The 19,611-nt window shown below is 47.6% G+C and overlaps 1 protein-coding gene across 8 annotated transcripts in view; it reads left to right on the forward strand.

Annotated features, from left to right (window-relative positions):
* The window catches only part of EHMT1 (euchromatic histone lysine methyltransferase 1), a 150,900-nt gene that overhangs the window by 66,886 nt on the left and 64,403 nt on the right, over positions 1-19,611 (forward strand). For 7 of the 8 annotated variants that reach the window (XM_030292603.1, XM_030292604.1, XM_030292602.1 and 4 more), the window contains exons 3-6: positions 6,012-6,568; positions 13,577-13,757; positions 16,299-16,456; positions 16,784-16,972. In XM_030292603.1, coding sequence (XP_030148463.1) covers positions 6,012-6,568; positions 13,577-13,757; positions 16,299-16,456; positions 16,784-16,972 — 1,085 coding nt within the window. The remainder of the gene's footprint in view (positions 1-6,011; positions 6,569-13,576; positions 13,758-16,298; positions 16,457-16,783; positions 16,973-19,611) is intronic. The other variant, XM_030292601.1, reaches the window with a different exon arrangement.

A 19,611-nucleotide genomic window follows, 5' to 3' on the forward strand; every position in this document is an offset into this window, starting at 1 on the left:
TGCCTGAGGGTTTCTTCATGGGACTGTGCTCCCCTCCACTCCTTGAAGTGTCCTCTTTCATGGGCACCCACGGTCTCCAACTCTTCTTTTTCCCTCCCTGGCTCCCCTCCTGGGACCTTTTCTGATAGAAGTTGTGGATAAATAATGCTAGGTGCCATTTTCCTCTCTCACACACTGTCCCTGAGCCAAGGTCTTGACTTCCTTTTGAGGAATTGTTAGACTGATTTCCACAGCAGGGATAACATTTTACACTCGCACCAGCAGTGTGGGAGGGGTCCGGTTCCTCTACTTCCTGTCAGCTCTTGTTACTGGCTGTGATTTTGATTATAGTCATCTGAGTGGGCGGGTACAAACTGGTGTCTGATTGTGGTTTTGATATGTATTTTCCAGATGATTAGTGATGCTGAGCATCTTTTCATGTGCTTATTCGCCCTTTGTATGTTTTCAGAGGAGTATCAATTTAGATCCTTTGCCCGCTTTTTAAATTGGTTATTGATTTTTATTGTTGAATTGTCAGAGTTCCTTATATATCATAGATACTAGTTTCTTAGCAGATATAGTTTGCAAATATTTTCTCCCATTCTGTGGCTTGTCTTTCCAGTTTTTTGATAGTGTGTCTTTGAAGCACAGAAGTTTTTCATTTTGATGAAATCCAGTTTATCTGTTTTTTCTTGGGCTCCTTTTGCATTTGGTGTAACATTTAAGAAACCATTGCTTGATAGAAGGTCACAAAGATTTATGCCTGTGTTTTCTTCTTAGAGCTTTATAATTTTATCTCTTATAGCTAGGTCTTTGATCCATTTTGAGTTAATTTTTGTACATGGAGTGACATAGGGGTGCGGCTTCATTCCTTTGTGAGTGGATACCCACTTGTCCCAGTACCATCTGTTGAAAGGACTGTTCTTTCCCTGTTGAATTGTCCTTGCACTCTTGTTGAAAATCAGTTGTCCGTGTGGACGGATGGCTGTGGTGCCGGTGCCTCTTACTGTCCTTAAATGCTGTTCGGTGCTGGAATAGCTGTTGGAATGCCTGTACCTTCTGCTTCCACCATTGCTGCATGTCTGGGTGTTTGTGGTTTTGGTTTTAAAGATTTTATTTTTTTTTATTTTTATTTTTTTAATTTTTTTTTTTTTCAACGTTTATTTATTTTTGGGACAGAGAGAGACAGAGCATGAACGGGGGAGGGGCAGAGAGAGAGGGAGACACAGAACCGGAAACAGGCTCCAGGCTCTGAGCCATCAGCCCAGAGCCCGACGCGGGGCTCGAACTCACGGACCGCGAGATCGTGACCTGGCTGAAGTCGGACGCTTAACCGACTGCGCCACCCAGGCGCCCCATAAAGATTTTATTTTTAAGTAATCTCTACACCCAATGTGGGGCTTACACCCACAAGTCCAAGGGTCCAGAGTCACAGACTCCACTGACTGAGGCAGCCAGGTGCCGCTGTCTGGGTGTTTCATTGCCTGACTTTTCTCTCCATTGTGGATTCTCTTTTTCTTCACAGGTCTTGTGATTTTGGTTAGATGTTTTGAATAATACTGTTGTGGCTTGAACACGATGTTATGTTTGGTTGTCTCCCCTACCTCCCTGTTCCCTAATAGATTGTTGGGCTTTTCCAGGGCACTTGATTGATTAATTCACAGACAAATTTGGCCTCTTACTGGTTTGTTTGTAAGCATTTTTAGCACTGAAATAGAGTAACCTTCAGTTAATAGTTGGTTTGTTGCTGTTGTGTGAGAAACGTTTCTCAGGTAGCAGGTGTAGCTCAGTCCTACTAGTAAGGTGTTAGCTGTTCGGGATCTCTGCTGAATGCCCATCACTGAGAATTCTTTTCTTCACCGGGTCAGAGCTCGGCTCCTTGACTCACATGTAAGACTCGATATTGAGTCTTCTGTTTCATGGATAAACCGTTTTATATCTCCATTTATTTTACTTTTCTTAAAATTTTCTTAGCCACACGTTACTGTTTTCGGTGTACAGGTGTTGCCATGATTCTTCTGTATTTGCTTATGCTGTTGTAAATGGTGTGTCTAAAATTTTACTTTCCGGTTTTCCATTGCACTTTATCTTTTTGTGACTGAACTTTGAGGTAATTGAGGTCCACATGCATTTATAAGAACTAACACAGAGAGAGCCCTTGTATCCTTTTCCCAGTTTCCCCCAGTACTGACATCTTGCATAACTGTAATGACAGCACAACCAGGATATTGACGTCGATAAAATCTGCGTATTGGGTTCCTCGGGTTCCCTGGCTTTACTCGCATACGTGTGCATTTATCCCTGGTCCGTCATCACAGTGTAGGTTTGTGTGCCCTCCCACTGCCAGATGCAGAGCACTTCATGGTGCAGGGGCTCCTCCCCCATGGCCCCCTGCATTTACGCCCTGGCTGCGAGTCTGGGCCCTAGTGCCAGGGTTTTGTCCTTTCACAAGTGTTCTGTCGATGGGGTCGTACTGAGTGCTGCCTTCTGGCATTGACTTTTTTCACTCAGCATCATTTCCTGGGGGATTTGTCCAGGTTACTTCACATGTCAGCAGTTTGTTCCTTTCTTTTCTGAAGTAGGAGTCTGTGGTGTGGATGGACTACATCTGTCTAACCTTTCACTCTCTGAAGGACATCTGGGCTGTTTCCAGTTCTCGTCGGCTGCAGTAAAGCCACTGTGAACATGTGTGTTCATCTTGGTTTGGGCGCAGCTTTCCATTTTTCTGGGGTAAATGCCCATGACCACATTTGCTGTCACGTGCTAAGTGCGTGTTTAGTCCTGGAAGAAGCTGCCAAAACTTTCCAGAACCACTGCAGCAATAGTGCGGTGCACGGCGGTGATGTCCTGTCCTTGTCTGTGTTGGTAATTATTCCCATCCGTGGCTGTCAAGCGCGGTCTCCTTGTTGTTTGGAGTTGCTGCTGTTTAGTTTTGAGAAATGTTACTCTTGATGAAGTCTAGTTTATTGCTTTTCCTTTTAGGGATTGTGCTTTGGTGTCAAGGATAAGATGTCTTGCCTACCCCTAGATCCTGAAGATTTTTTGTTTTTTTTTTTTTTTTCTTAAAAGTTTCATAGTTTTACACTTACATTTCTTTTCCATTTTGAATTAATTTTTATATAAGGTATACCGTTTAGATTAGGTTTCATTTCTATAATCAGTCTCTCTAAACTCTGCCTTCGGTTCTGGCAGCTTACTTGTTGGTTACTTTGGATTTTCTACATGGGATCATGTCAGTTAGGAATGAATGTTGCTGCTTCTTTCTGACCCCAACACCCTTTGTTACTTTTTCTTGCTTGGTGGCTCTGGCCAGAACCTTCAGAAAGATGGATACTGGTAGCAATGGCCGATAGCTACAGTTCCGACCTCTGAGAGGAACACTGCCCTTCCCTTCTTTCCCAGACTCTCAGGACAAGCCAACACCATGCCTGTGGGCTTTCCCACACCAGGCAGGTCTCCAGCTCTCTGTGACACCAGCTGGGTGTCCCACAAGCAACTCAGTTCCAATACTGTCTCCCTGGACTCAGGGCTGATCCCACAGGTCAGGGGCTCGGTCCCACAAAGCTGCCGCCGCTTCAGATGCCAGTCCTAAGCAGAGGGTCCCCAGGGCACACACAACTTTGACTGATGGGCTGTGAATTGGAGATTCCCACGACGCTCTCCTCGAGTTTGGTAATTTGCTGGAACACTTACAGAACTCAGGAACAGCCCAGTGGGAGTGATGCATAGGACAGGGTACTGGGGAAGGGCTGCAGAGCTTCGGTACCCTCTCTGGGTGTACCGTCCTCCCCGTGTGGGTGTGTTCACCCACCTGGAAGCTCTCTGAACCCTGTGGTTCGGGGATTTCTGTGGCAGTGTCATCATGTAAGCATGATGCATTATTAACTCGGTCTGCAGCCCCTCTCCCCTCTCTGGAGGATGGAGTCCAAGCTTCTTACTGTGACTTTGTGTTTCTGGTGACCAGCCCCATCCAAGAGCGCATCCAGAGTCCCTTCCTGAGCTGTGTCAGGAGCCAGGGGCAGAGACCAGATACCTATATCTTGTTACATCATTCTGTGTAATCACATTTATCTTTTCTTGTTACTGTTACAACTTATGCTTTTGATGAATAACAAAGCTTTTCCCTGTTTCTAGGTCACAGATCTGTTCTCTACGTTTTCCCTTGTCAGCTTTGAGGTTTTCGGACCTCCTAGGACAAGTGTTTCTCAAACTCAGATTTGTGGATGAGCCACTGGAGGTCTCGGTGAGGCCCAGATGTGTGGAGCCCACCTTCAGAAATTCAGAACCAGCAGGTCTAAGCTGTGACCTGGGAAATCTACCTTCTCTCCAGCTCGCCCCCTTGGGCTGCTGTCCACGACCCTGCTGTGACCAGCAGGCACCCCAGCTCCTCTTGTGGTGGGGTAGTGGAGAGGCCTGTGGTACCCTTCTCCAAGGGGAGGGAACCTGTCTCCCTGTGCCTTTGCTGTTCTTTTTCATAATTTACTTTGGTGTTGGGGAAAATTATTCTTTCCTCTATATTGTAGAATAAGGTGGTGGAGAGGCACCTGGGCGGCTCAGTCGGTTGAGTGTCCGACTCTTGATCTCACGGTTTGTGGGTGTGAGCCCCACACCCGACTGCATGCTGTCAGCACGGTGCCTGGTTGGGATTCTCTCTCTCCCTATCTCTCTCAAAAATAAGGAAATAAACTTTAAATGAAAACCCTTAATTTATAGTTGTGTAATCATTTAGGAAGTATTTACTGTGCTCATACTGTGTCCCAGGCTCTGTTTCTGTCTCCGGGCATGTCGTGGATAGACAGACAGAACTCTCCTTGCAGACCTGACACTCTAGGGCAGAGGGACAGACAGTATCATAATGATGGGGTCTCCCGTGAGAGTTATTGGAGTAAAGGGACTGGGATGGGTACCGAAGCTCTTTCTGCATCCATGGTGTAGTCATGGGCTTTCTGCTTTGGTCTGCCATGAGGTTACATATCTTTGTAGATCTTCTGATATTAAAGGGTATTTATATATAACTGGTCCCAGACAAGGTCTGTCAGAACTGTCCTGGGAGACTGAGCTCTTATAGAGAATAGGCTTGTAGTCCAGGGGTTTGTAATGGGCTTTCTGACTGATATACTGAAAATAGGACCCTTTTTCTGGTTTATTACCCATTTTCTTTAAGTTTGTTCTTGTGAAGCTACTTCTGAAACCTTTCTATCTTTAAACAGTTTTATTTTACAGTGGTGTGTTTGTTCCTGGTGGATATGCAAATCCGTGTAATATTTTGGAATCTTGAGGAGTGTTTATCTTGTGCTTCTGGTTTTACACTGTGTCCCCCAAGGCAGGACTGCAGGCCCTTAGTGTACCTCCCACACAGGATGGACAGATAGCCAGCATGCCTGAGCTCAGGGCAGGTTCTCCTGTTCAGGATTTGGCCTTCTCTGGACTTTAACCAACTAACTTCCAAAATTAATGTCTAAGACATTTTATTTTATTTTCTTAGATTTAAAAGATTTTTTAATTTTTATTTTTAAATTAATTTTTTAAAGTATTTATTTTTGAGAGAGAGAGAGAGAGACAGAGAGAGAGAGAGAGAGAATGTGCTCATGAGCTGGGGAGGGGCAAAGAGAGAGGGAGACATAGAATCTGAAGCAGGCTCCAGGCTCCAAACTGTCCGTGCAGAGCCTGTTGCAGGGCTCAAACTCAGGAGCCGTGAGATCATGGCCTGAGCCGAAGTTGGATGCTTAAGTGACTGAGGCACCCGGGCACCCCTTTTTAAATTTATTGTTAAGTAATCTCTTTAACCCAACATGGAGCTTAACTCACAACCCTGAGATCAAGAGTAGCTTGCTCTTCTGACTAAGCCAGCCAGGCGCCCCTAACACATCATTTTACATTTACTCTGACCTTAAATCTTTGTGTACATGACATGAAATGATTTTCCCTTGGATAGCTTTATGTAGACTGCCCAGAGAAATGGTAACTGTTGTGTGGGTCGTGTCATGGCAGGGCAGGTCCACAACCTCTGACACCGTCTCCTCTGTTCACAGAGATATCTATGGCAGCCGATGGAGGCTCATCGGAGAAGCAGGGAGGAGAGGGCCCCCTGGCCTCAGACGGCGAAGCTAATGGGTCCTGTGGAAAGAGCGAGGCTAGCAGCCACGTGACTGCAGCCCAGCACACTCAGGAGAACACAGCGGTCAGCCCACAGGACGGTACCAACAAACTAGCTCGAATAGCTGAAAATGGGGTTTCAGACAGAGACAGTGAAACGGGGAAGCAAAACCACGTCAACACAGATGACTTCACACAGACTTCTGTCATCGGGAGCAATGGGTACTTCTTGAATAAACCACCCCTGCAGGAACAGCCCATGCGGATTACCAGCACTTTGGCTTCCTCGCTTCCTGGTCATGCTGCAAAAACCCTTCCCGGAGGTTCCGGCAAAGGGAGGACTCCTAGTGCTTTTTCTCAGGCGCCAGCCACAGCACCGGCCAAGCTTGCGGAAGCGAGTAAAGACACGGAGGACAAGAAGCCCTCGGGCCCTGGTGGCGACGTCAAGGTTCACAGGGCACGGAAGACCATGCCAAAATCCATCCTGGGCCTGGTAATGCGATCCTCGTCGGGACGGGGCTGTTCTCGTGTCTGTTGTGCTGTTTCCTTCCTGTTTGTATTCGCTTTTGTCACGGTGACGGCAGACGGACTCTGTTCGTGAAGGAGAAAGGCCAGTAAATGGCAGTGGTTGCCCCACAGGTGGTTGTCTGTGGGCCTGGGAAGATGAGGAAAGGCTGCTGACAGTTCAGGTGTGAACCACCGGCAGATGACCCCTCCCAGCCCGCCTTCGGGGCTTTGTGCTGCTTTTGGGTGTCTGTTGCCCGCTAAGACCAGATGCATCAGATGCTTGTGTGGAGACCTCCTCCTCTGCTTTGGGCCTGGGGCTTGCATTCCAGCACAGGAAGGCTGAGCACTGACTCTGGAGAGAAGTGGTCAGGAACTTGGTTAGCTTCTTGGTGTGACAGAGGGTAGGGGCGAGGGACATCCTGATGACACGCCCTGCTTTCATGGTAGGCCCCTGGGAGCAGGGAACAAGCAGCGAGATCCCAGTGTCATGCTGGGTGAGGTGGCTTTTGCCACCAGTGAGTATTCGGTGCCCGTGCCTGCTGCGTTTTCTCAGAATGTCCATAGTCATGTTTTGCCTTCCCAGTTCTGTGTTGATCTGGCTGGGGATGAGCTCTAGGTATAGTTCCCTTGGGATTTCTTGCACCTGGCGTTGCTGGTGAGTCTGACTGTTCGTCATTAGTGGGTCATGTGTGATTTCCTCTCTGCAACCTTCCGGAGTTGCATGAGTAGGCCTGTCCCCTTGGGCCTTGTCAGTGTGAGATGTGTGTCTTTCCTCAGTTCTAGAAAAATGCTTTGCACAGCTTTTCTTTCTGTGGAGCTCTTGACATGGACATGGGGTCTTCTGTCTCCTCAGATGGCTCCTTATGTGTTTTCCAGCTTTGATTTCTTCTTTAGCACTTTACTTTCTTGCTGTTCATTCTATATCATGATGATTTTACTTTTGACAGTTTTTGCATACCTAATATCTCCAGTTAGTTTATTTAGTTGTATTTTGTCTTATCCTTCAAAGGCCATTAGATTCTTTTATAGTCTGTTGTTTTAAAAAATTTTTTTAATGTTTATTTTATTTTTGAGTGAGAGAGAGAAAGAGAGAGAGACAGAACGCAAGCAGGGGAGGGGCAGAGAGAGGGGGAGACACAGAATCCGAATCAGGCTCCAGGCTCTGAGTGGTCAGCACAGAGCCTGATGTGGGTCTCGGACCCACAAACCCTGAGATCATGACCTGAGCTGAAGTTGGACGCTTAACCGACTGAGCCACCCAGGCGCCCCTTCTAATCTGTTGTAAGACCTATTTCCTCAAGTGGGAGTCCTGTTTGGGCTCAGTGCCTCCTGTTTGTGTTGATTTTTCTCCCCAGGTGTGTGCTCATCTCTATTTCCATGGTTTTATATTGCCTGACTGTGAGCTTTGTTGCATTTCCTGTAGCCTGCCTGCAGTGATTGTCGGGAGCCATGGGCACTCCGTGGGGCTGGACTGCTGACTGCCCCATGCTGCTGGGCCTCCATAGCTGCCGCATGATTCCTGCTCTAGGATTGCCGGGGCTGGGCATCCCTTGACTCCTGTGTCTCAGAGTGTGGGCCTCACCCCTCCCAGACTTGCTGGCCCTGACTTGATTTCCATGTTTTGCAATATTCTTGTATATGTCCCAAAACTTAAAAAAAAAAAAAACAACAACTTTTTTTTAATAATTAGGAATTCACAGGGAGCTGCAAAAGTAGTACAGAGAGACCCCCATATATCCTTCACCCGGTCTCTCCGGCTGCATTTTATGCAGCTAGAGCTCAATGTCGATTTCTGTGAACACCCAGCACCAAACAGCTCCCCAGGGTCCCCCTTTATCCCTAACCACCCTGTCCCCAGCCCCTGTTCTCTGTCTCCACAGTCACGTCACGTCAGGTGTTCTGTAAGAAGGTGGGGACTTTGAGAGCGGCTCAGCTCCAACGAGACTGGCCACGTTGTGTCAGTGGCTCCTTCCTTTTCATGCTGCAGGGTTTTCTGTGGTGTGGATGTCCCAGAACTTAACCACTCACAGATTGAATGGCTTTTGGGGGTTTCCATTTGGGGGCTGTTACAATAAAGTTGCTCTGGATATTTATGTACAGAATTTTTTTGGACAGAAATTTTCATTTCTCTGGATTAAATATCCAGGAGTACAATTGTGGGGTCATATGTTAGTTCGATATTTAGCTTTATAAGTTAACTGCCAAACCAGATTCCAGACAGGCTACGACATTTTACATTCCCGGAAGCAAGGTATATGAGCAGTCAAATTTCTCACGTCGTTGCTGGCCTTTGGCATTGCCGCTAGTTTTTATTGTAGCCGTGGTACCTCATCATGGTTTTAGTTTGAACTCCCCTCATGGCTGATGATGTTGGACATCTTTTCCTGTGCTTATTTGACATCTGTGTGTCCTTTTTGGTGAAATGTCTCTCATACCTCTTGCCCATCTTACAACTAATTGTTTAGTGAGCTTTCAGAGTTCTGGGTGTGGGCCCTTTGCCATGGATCGGTTTACAGACTTTTCGCTCTGTCTGCGGCTCGTCCTCACCCTCTTATTAGGGTTTTCCCTGGAGCAGAAGTTCTTCCTTCTGACCAAATCCACATCATCAGTGTTTCTTTTACAGCCTGTGCTTCTGGCATCGTGTCTTTGAACTCTCCACCTAGCCCTGGGTAACAAGATTTTCTGTAGTTTTTAAGAAAGTTTTTTATTTTTATGTGAACTTTCGATATATGGTCCATTTTTAGTGTTTGTATTAGATCCCAGGTTCAGGGTGATGTTCGTTATTTTTGCCTGCCATTTTTTGGCTTGCCATTATCCGTTTTTAAATGCATGTCTGAAATTTTATATTATTTGTTTATCTCCTTGAAATTATACTTTTATTCTGTTCCTGCTTCCAGGATTTTATTCCAGTATGTATATTTTTATTCTTGAGGCTCTTTTATTGTCACTGGAACATATTCCTCTAAGGAAAAAAAAGGCAAATGAAATTTAACTTGAAGAAATTTCTTGACTGTGCAGGCTTATCCAAATGTTAGTTGTGCACTGAATTAGTATAATTGTTAGTGGTGTGCAGTTGATTGTCACACGTATCATTTTGGTCAGTTGTAAGGACAGAGGACCAAAGACTTTTGAGACTTCAGAAATGGATTTCCTGAAGACCACCCCTGCCTGCTGCACACCTGGGAGCTTCCTCTGTCTCTGAGCTCCGACGGGAGGAAGGAGTACACAGTGACGTAGCAACGAGATGAGCTGTGCTGGTGGGGTCACCGAAGTCCCCTCTGATATGGAGCCTCCTGGCTCCAGACCTGGCTTCTCCTGCTCCTGGGGTTCCCTGCCCCGCAAACCCAGTTCAGTCTTATTTGGTTTTCTTAGGAGACCATGTTTTATTGAAAATTGTTTTAAAATCGACCATTCCAGTGATGAGTGTTGCAGGCTTGTGATAATAAACCCATTTTCTTTGTAAGAGTTAAAACTGAAGGCGTGTTCTCACCACACGGCCTATGTCCCATGGCAGTGCAGGCTCTCTCTTATGCAGTGTTGGTACCGTCAGAAAACGCCAGCACGGGGTTAGACTTGTTCGCTGTTGCGCAGAGAAAGTGGAACCTTTTTCCCTTGCATTGAAGCGCTCGTTACTGTGTCCTGTGTTGCAGACCAGGACACCAGTCTAGTTGAATTGTGCCTCAGCATGGTGGTCCCCTAGCCTTCTTTTGTGTTGCTGTCCCCACATTCTCCCTGTCCACTTTCACACAGCCACTGGTATTCTCTAGGTTCTGGAAAAAAGATGTGGCCTTGCTCTTGGAGCCCTAAGCCTGGTTAGAGAGGCAGTTCTGAATGACAGAGTTGTGCAGGTCCTTGTTAGTTGCCCCTGGAATTAAGTGTCTGGAAGGAGAGAGCTCACACTGAGCCACATGGGCCTGGCTGGTGGCTCAGGGAGTGGCCTCCAGGCAGAACTGGAGAGGCGACGTGCAGAGTGCTGGGGGCAGGGAGGGCCAGCAAGAGCCAAACCCTGTTGCGTCTGTGGCGATGCGGGTAACCTTCTTCACAGCCCATGACTGCCCCTCTGCGTGGGGGAGGCCTAAGCTGCCTGGGTGCTCAAGGCTCTGTCATAGCAGTGGGCACCCCTCCGTGAAGTCAGACACTATCCTGCCTGCATGGGAAGCAGATCGTGTCTCTTTTATCTTTTTTGCTTTTGTCTGATAGTAGAGCCCTGGTAGTCTAGAATCTTCACCTAAGTTCAGCAGCTCTTGATTTTTTTTTTTTTTTTTTTTCAGATTTTCAGAAATAATATCTTAAAGATTTTGGGCCCAAGTGAGAATTAGCCTCATATGACTGTTTACTCCTCAGGTTTAATTTTTGTTTCCTGTTTATGTATACTGTAAAATCATCTTTTGCATTTGCCTATATTAGCTGGTGGAGGCGGAGAGTTACTGTGGCTGCACATTCTGCGTGGTAGTTTGTAGGAGACCGAAAGGAACATTCTCTGACTCTTGTGTTCCAGCAGTGACTTCAGAGACAGATCTGGTATGTTTGAGAGAGACTGAAGAATTTTACAGAGCTGACAAGTTACATGTGGGTAGTAACTGTGTGCCGAGGGCAGGTTAATTGTGGAGGTGGTGGGGAAGAGGGTAGGGCTGGGAGAGGAAGGAAGGGCGCTCCAGGGCTGAGCCACATTCCCAGCCAAGCTACAAGCACACAGGGTCGCTGAGCCATGTAAGTCCCCTTGGGCTGTCAGCCACTGGCCATGCTCCCAAGCAGGCTCACTTTTTTTAATTTTAATTTTTATTTATTTATTAAAAAAAATTTTTTTTTAACGTTTATTTATTTTTGAGAGACAGAGTATGAGTAGGGGAGGGGCAGAGAGAAAGGAAGGCACAGAATCCGAAGCAGACTCCAGGCTCCGAGCCGTCAACAGAGTTCTACGCGGGGCCTGAACTCATGAACCGAGAGATCACGACCTAGGCTGAAGTCGGACGCCCAACCGACTGAGCCACCCAGGCGCCCCAAGCAGGTTCACTTTTAAGGGCAGGGGCATCAAGCGCATTCACGTTGTCGTGCAGCCGTCCCTCCGTCTGTCCCCAGAACGTGTTCATCTTCCCAGACTGGACTCTGTCCTGTTACACATGGACCCTCCCCTCCCCCAGCCCCACCCCACCACCCCCCTCCATGTCTGTGGCTCTGACTCCTCCAGGACCTCCTGTGAGTGTCCACTCCTACAGGATGTGTCCCCCTGTGACGGGCTCATCTCACTCAGCATGGTGTCCTCACTCAGCACGGTGTCCTCCAGGTTCATCCACGTTGTAGCAGGTGTTGGGATTTCCCTCCTTTTTAAGGCTAATATTCTGTGGTGTGGCCGGAGCACATTTTGTTTATCCTTTCACCTGTCAGCGGACCCTTGGGTTGCTTCTGCCCCATGGCTGTTGTGAATGACACTGCCATGAACAATTGTGTACAAATAGCTCTTTGAGATTCTGCTTTCAATTCTTTTAGGTATATATCCAGAGTGGGATTGCTGGATCACATGGTAATTCTATGTTTAGCTTTTTGAGAAACTGCTCAACTGTTCTCCACAGCGGCTCTGCCATTTTATGTTCCCACCAACAGTGCACAAGGGTTCTAATTTTTTCATGTCCTTTTCAACATTTGTTTTCTGTGTGTGTGTGTGTGTGTGTGTGTGTGTGTTTAATTGAGGTATAATAGACAGTTTTTGGTTTTTATAGTAGCCATCCTAATGGTGTAAGGAGATACTATGGTTTTGATTTGCATTTTCCTGAAGATTAGTGATGTTGAACATCTTTTCATGTTGAATGTCTTCTTTGGAGAACTGTGTAATCAGATGCTTTGCCCATTTTTTAATCAGGTTGTTTGTTTTGTTGCTGAGTTGTAGGAGTTCTTTATGTATTGTGGATATTAATCGCTTATCAGATATGTGATATGCAAATACTTTCTCCCATTCTGTATAGGTTGCCTGTTCATTCTGTCGATTGTATCCTTTGATGAACAGAAATTTTTAATTTTGAAGAAGTCTAATTTATCTGATTTTTCTTTTGTTGCCTGTGCTTTTGGTATCATATCCAAGAAATCACTGCAAAATCCAGTGTCATGAAGCTTTTCCTGTGTTTTCTTCTAAGAGTTTTAGAGTTTTTTTTTTTACAGTTCAGGTCGTTGGTCCGTTCTGAACTAATGTTTGCGTGTAGCGGGTGGTGAGAGTCCGGCTCTATTGTTTTGCATGTGGAGATCCTGTTTCCCAGCACTGTTGAAGGATGCTTCTTTCTTCACTGTTATTGCCCTTACTGCATGCATAACAAAACTTGGTTAAATGGAATTTGATATGAGGTCCAAGTATTTCGAGGCTGCAGGTGATTTTAGGGAAGTAGATGGAGGGGAGAGGGTTAGCTGTGTCTAGGCAGTCTGGAACTAAGGCAACATTGCTAATCAGGATGAGGGCTGATGACAGTACTGCAGGCTGCCAGAGTCTTGGAAGGCTGAGACTGAAAACAGATTTAGGAGATTGGTAAAACTGTGAGCAAAAGAGAAGTTAAAAAATGTAGCATGGGTATCTGTTGTGCCATTGGGGTTGGGGAGGATGTTGCAAGGGCAGCCTTGAAAATGATAGGCCGTGAAAGCACTTCCATAACCAATACATTTACCTAAATCAGGTGTTAGCACTGACTCTTCCTGTGAAGGACCAGATAGACAACATTTCAGGGCTTGTGTGCCACATACAGTCACTGTCGCTGCTTCTCTCTACTCCTTCTCCTCCTCGTTCTTGTCAACACCATTTTGAGCTTGCAGATGCTGGCCCACGTCATCCGAGGGGTGGCCTGGCATATGTGCACCAGCGCCAGGCCCTCTGATGGCGGCAGGCTTTGTACTTTATCTTCTTTCTTGGTCAAGGCAAGTTTATGGGGGAAAGGAACGGTGTTTTGGGGGCATGTTGTTTCAGTGACGATCTGCTTGTGTGTAATTACAGTTATTAATTGTCTTTGTTTTCAAGCATGCAACCAGTAAGGATCCCAGAGAAGTTCGAGAAGCTCGAGATCATGAGGAGCCAAAAGAGGAGATCAACAAAAACCTTTCTGATTTTGGACGACAGCAGCTTTTACCCCCCTTCCCACCCCTTCATCAATCACTACCTCAAAATCAGTGCTACGTGGCCACCACAAAGTCACAGACAGGTAATAGGGAGACCTGACAACTGTCTCTGCTCTCTGAGTGTGTGTGCTGAACCCACACCTCTCGAAACTAGAAACTTGTTGACTGTGAATGCATATGTGCTGTAGGGGAGTGGGGTCAGGGTCGACGGGCCCTTCTCTGCTCACCCGTAAACCTGCAGAGGGATGTCAGACCTCTGTTCTGAAACCCGTTGAATCCCGATGTTGGTTTCTATGCCTGTTTTCAATCTCAAAATGAAGATTGTTTTCATTAAGTCTTGCCCCCCCCTTGTTCTGATTGGATAGAAGACTTTAGATTTGAGAACTTCCCCCTGCCCCCCAGTTTATAAATTAAGTGCTGTTGGAAACAACAGTGTGTTGGGGAGACCTTTGGGTTAAGGTTGTAGAGAAGGGTGGTTTGATTCTGTGATCAGCCACTTCCCATGGGCATTTCTCACTCATTTGAGCTTGCTTCTGTCCATGGTCAATTGAGGGAGTAGGTGAACATTTGATCTCTTATCCAGGCCTCTGCAGGAGGTGGGGCTGCAGGAGCGGCCCCACAGGGAGTATACTGGGGTGAGCGTGTCTCGAGCAAGGGGCCTCCCTCTGGAGCCTCTGAGACACCCATAGTTCCTACAGAGATGAGGTGACTCTCCCCAGTGCAGAAAGGACCTTTCTGTGAGGTTGTCCTGTGTATCAGGCACTTCTGATGTCACCTCCTGGGAAGGGTACAAAACCACAACTTCTGTGCCTGGGAGTGTCTCCTGCAGAGGGAAGTACCACCATGGCCGCCTTGCCTTATCACAGGACAGATGGTGCACCTGTCAGTGTCATAGGAGTTGCAGAAAGCCTGCCGGGGTGGGGTGGGGGGTGCTCCTTGCCTCTGGTCAGGTCTGCTGGGATGAGTGGGGCACGTGTGGATACAGCCCTCTGTGACCTTGTCCGGGTAGACCGCCTCTGTCTACTTTCTTCTTCAGACCTCGTTCCTTCCTCTGCCCCGTTGTGCTATCTTCCCTGGGGGGGGTGGAGTGTTGGAGCCCGTCTTTTCTCTCCATCAGTATTTTAAATTACTGTGGTGCTGGCCCCAGAGCTTCGTTCCTTTCCCATCCTGTCGTAGCACAAACAGGAAGGCCAAGCAGACTCAGTGGCTGCAAAGTGCATCTTACTCTCCATCTCAGCTTGGGCACAGCTGTGCCTGGCACCAGTCACCCTGTTCTAGCACAGGAAGGACAGAGCCGTGTTTCCTTGTGACCAGTTATGCGCTCAGAGCCACCCCAGTGGGGTGCAGGGCTGCGTGGATGACTGTCTCAAGTGTCCTGTGTGCCCCTTGGCCTAGGGCTGAGGCACGCCTGGTGTCCTCAATGCCACATGTGGGGCTGTCTGCATGACCCTTACTGTGGCATAGTTTACGCTCTTGCATGCTTTTCCAATGCTCTTTTCCTCTGCTTTGTGGAACAAAAATGGAATGGAATAGAGGTTTTATAGCCCCTTAGAAGAGTGGTTTTCAGATTTTTTTTTAAAGCCTAGAACTTAAAAAGAAAAAAATTATTATAGACAGCCTCATTCTGTTTTTTTTTTTTTTTTTTAATTTTTAATGTCTATTTATTTTTGGAGGGAGAGAAACAGAGTGTGGGGAGGGGAGGGGCAGAGAGAGAGGGAGACACAGAATCTGAAGCAGGCTCCGGACTCTGAGCTGTTGGCACAGAGCCGGATGCGGGGCTCGAACCCATGAACCATGAGATCATGACCTGAGCCGAAGTTGGATGCTTAACTGACTGAGCCACCTGGGGCCCCAACAGCCTCATTCTATAAAACAAGTCAACCTGGAGCTGCTTTATTCAGAACAGGCTTAGGAGTCCTCAGTCCCCAGGAGCCCCAGCTGTTGTCTGGAAACCTCAGACCCCCAGACGTTTGCTTTTTCCTGTCCTGTGTCTCCCTTGACCTCGTGTACCTGTGTGGTTTGCTTCACATACTTCTTTCCCTTCGGTTGGTGGACTGCTTGGTGAGGTGGAAGGTGCTGGGAAACGGTCCAGGGAATGACGGTGGCCTATGCTGCATGGCCACACTCTCTTTAGGGGCGGACACATCTAGAGACTGTGCCGTGTGCTCCTCGTCGTGGGTGAGGAGCAGAGTCTCAGGGAGGCAGACTGGACCCATCTCCAGTGATGGGCAGCAAGGCCGCCTTCCCCCCTTCAGCCTCCCTCGTGCAGCCGCACCGGTACTAGAGACGGGACCGTCCAGAGGCAGGGGACCAAGTGTGGAGGGCGCTCCAGGGCCCTGCTGCTGGTGGGCGGTGGGTTTGCCCTTACACTTATGCCTGCTTGCGGCGGGCTCATAGTGTTTGCCGTGCACAGGGCTGAGTGTTTATTGTGAGCAAAACAAATGATCTGTAAAGTCTTAGCAGCTTTCTCTGTGCCACTTGAAACAAGAAATGCCTGTCACTTTTGTGGCAAGCTGATGATTTTGGTAATCAGAATTTGTGAATTATCACCTACCTTTAAAAAACATTTGAATGGTATTTCTTTTTCCTCTCTTGTCCCCTTTTGACTTTTTTTTTTTTTTTAGCTTGCTTGCCTTTTGTTTTAGCAGCTGCAGTATCTCGGAAGAAAAAACGAAGAATGGGAACCTATAGCCTGGTTCCTAAGAAAAAGACCAAAGTATTAAAACAGAGGACGGTGATTGAGATGTTTAAGAGTATAACTCATTCCACTGTGGGCTCTAAGGTAAGGCGTGCCTGGTTGGTTGCACACGTGCTGGGAAACCCACGTCTCTGTCAGGACCTCTTTGGCCACGAGAGCACCATGTGAGGTTGTCGGTAATTTGATGACCTCGGTCCATTTTGAAGGAACCTAGGCTCTGAGGTGCCTCGCTCTGGGGTACAGCCTCCTGCCCAGTGCTCCCTGCCCCCTCATCCCTTCCTCCTTCCTGGCCCTTCCCCCAGCGGCAGGGTCTCTGCATCCCACCCCACAGGCCACACCCTGGCAGGAGTTGGCAGGTTGCTCTTGATGCTGGGGTTCTGAGTGACAGATGTGCCCTTGCCCGTGTTCCAGGGCGACAAGGACCTGGGCGCCAGCACCCTCCACGTGAATGGGGAGAGCTTGGAGCTGGACTCGGAGGAGGACGAGTCGGAGGAGCTGGATGAGGACGAGGACCAGGGGGCTGAGCAGGCCGCCGCGTTCCCCACGGAGGACAGCAGGACCTCTAAGGGGGTTGTGCCAGAGGCCGACCGCACCCAGAAGGTAGGCCCTTCTCCCCTCTCAGGGAGGGGCTTACAGTCCTGAGAGGGGCAGTCTGGCCCTCTCAGCCCCAGTCATTTCCCTGTTTCCTCCTTCTTCTCTCTCTCTTTTTTAAAAAGTTTATTTATTTTGAGAGAGAGAGAGAGAGAGAGCACTCACAAGTGTGCATGTGAGTGGGGGAGGGTCAGAGGGAGAGAATCCTGAGCAGGCCCTGCTCTGTCCGGGCCCTGGGATCATGACCTGAGTGGAGATCCAGAGTCTGACGCGCAACCCACTGAGCCACCCTGGCACCCCTTCCCTGTTTTCTTCTGACTTAGGTCTTTGCATTCTATTTCTCGAAGTTTTGGACTTATTTTCGTCAGATGAGTGTTTGTCTTCTTGTACAGCACTCTCTGAAGTAAATGTCTGGAGCTGCTTTGGGCTCTGGATGGACAGGAATACACTGATGGCAGACTGCGTGCCAGTGGTGGCTGCTTATCGCTGGCCTTGGCGTGACCGACCTTGCGAAGTCCTAGGTGCGCCACAGGTGCGGTGTTCCTGCAGGGGAGGTGCTGACACCGGGAGGCCTCTCTTGTCCTGGTTGGAGTGAGCAATCGGGGCTGCCGACCGGGCCTGTGGAGCGGTTATGTGCAGTCCGCTAACACCGGCTGTATCCTGGTGTGCCGGGCATGTCCTCGTCAGACGCAATTCCTCCGTGTGCACCCAAGGATGTGCTCTGGGAGGTGGCAGTACGTCAGCTCAGTCACAGGGCACTGCGGGCAGGCGGCCCTGGAGCTCAGCACCAGGCAGAGTCTCCGGGGGCACTGGGCGCAGAGCCGGGCGGAACCCAGTTCCTGAGCAGATGCTGACTTGTGGGCCTGCGTTATGCTCGTAGTTCTCAGGGGGATGAAGTAGAGGAGGAGGGCCAGGAGGGGTTGAGAATCAGGCGGTCACAGATGGGTGTGATCCTGCTGACCTGTGTATCCTACTTTTTGGAGAGAACTTTGGACCATCTTTATATAAGATGGGCTGTCATATCTGATGAGGTTTCTAAAACTTGTGGTAGGCAGAGAAGTGCCAGGTGAGTTCATTGAAAAAATGACCTGTTTGAAATCTATAATTTTGCTGATCATCTTTTTTACACTTTGAGTCAAAGTGTTGTGCTGTGTAGATATAGCCTTTGGCACGTGTAAAGTATGTCCCTCCAGCTTTCAGAGTTTTGGGAGTTTCTTTTCTTGTATCAGAAGCCACGGCTACTAGTCTGTCTCTTTATGATTTCTGGGTTCTGTGTTCTAATTACGATAAGCGGACCTTTCTTAATGGTGATTTTGAATAAGTTAATGTAAGCTGTCTTATACTTCATTGGTCTCATTCTTTATAAATATTGGACTCATACATTTGATTTGGGATAAAATATGAGGTAGATACATTCAAAACGGGTGTATTTTATGGTATATAAATTCTATCTCAATAAAGCTTTTTAGACAAAATGTGAGGTCAGGGTCCCATAGCTTCCCTCAAAATGGTTAGCCACACGATGTCAACACCATTTAGTGACTGATGTTTCTTTCCCCCGTTGATTTGAAATGCCACCTTTATCGAACACCATATGGCATATGGAGTTAACTCTGTTTCTGGATTCTCTCTCTGTCTCTCTTTTTTAAGATTTTATTTATTTATTTTTTTTATTTATTTTTTTTTTTTTTTAATTTTTTTTTTTTCAACGTTTATTTATTTTGGGACAGAGAGAGACAGAGCATGAACGGGGGAGGGGCAGAGAGAGAGGGAGACACAGAATCGGAAACAGGCTCCAGGCTCTGAGCCATCAGCCCAGAGCCTGACGCGGGGCTCGAACTCCCGGACCGCGAGATCGTGACCTGGCTGAAGTCGGACGCTTAACCGACTGCGCCACCCAGGCGCCCCTAAGATTTTATTTTTAAGTGATCTCTACATCCCATGTGGGACTCGAACTCACATCCCCAAGATCAGGAGTCGCACACTTCACCAACTGAGCCAGCCAGGCACCCCGTGGATTCTGTTTTTGATTGAGGTTCTCCTCTTCCCGGGAGAATCTAGACACTGACTAACAGCAAATAACTCTACACATTGATATAAAGGAACAAAATTAACTGGATATCAAGCCAACAAAAAGAATCAGGAAACAAGTGGAAGCAGAATCAAGAGGAAAGTGTGGCCAAGTGGAAAACCAAATAAGATGACAGGAACAAATCTAAATAGATCGGCAATGCTAATACACAGTAATAGGGTTCTTATGTGAAGTGTTCCAGAAAATAGAGAACGAGGGGAATGGATGCTAGCTTCTTCTGAGGCCAAATTCACTTTTAATCCTAAGTACAATATTGGTGAGATACAACTGTATATTCACATAATAGTGATCGTAGAGAAGGTGGGGCTTCCCCCCAAGAAGACACTGATTTATGACAGGGAGTCTGTTGATAGGACTTATGAGATTAACAGCTTAAATGAGAAAAACCAGCCTTTTATATATGTTTCTTGGATTTAGGGGATGACCTCATGATTGCCACTGTGACAAGGAATAGTTCACTCATGAGAGTGACTGTACCCGTGTGTTATCACCCAGCTCACAGGCCAGGGCTGTCCTGGCCTCCCCTGTGCGCCCTCCTAGTCACCACAGCCTTGTC

The sequence above is a fragment of the Lynx canadensis genome, chromosome D4 (genome assembly GCF_007474595.2).
Source record: "Lynx canadensis isolate LIC74 chromosome D4, mLynCan4.pri.v2, whole genome shotgun sequence".
Classification (NCBI taxonomy): Eukaryota; Metazoa; Chordata; class Mammalia; order Carnivora; family Felidae; genus Lynx; species Lynx canadensis.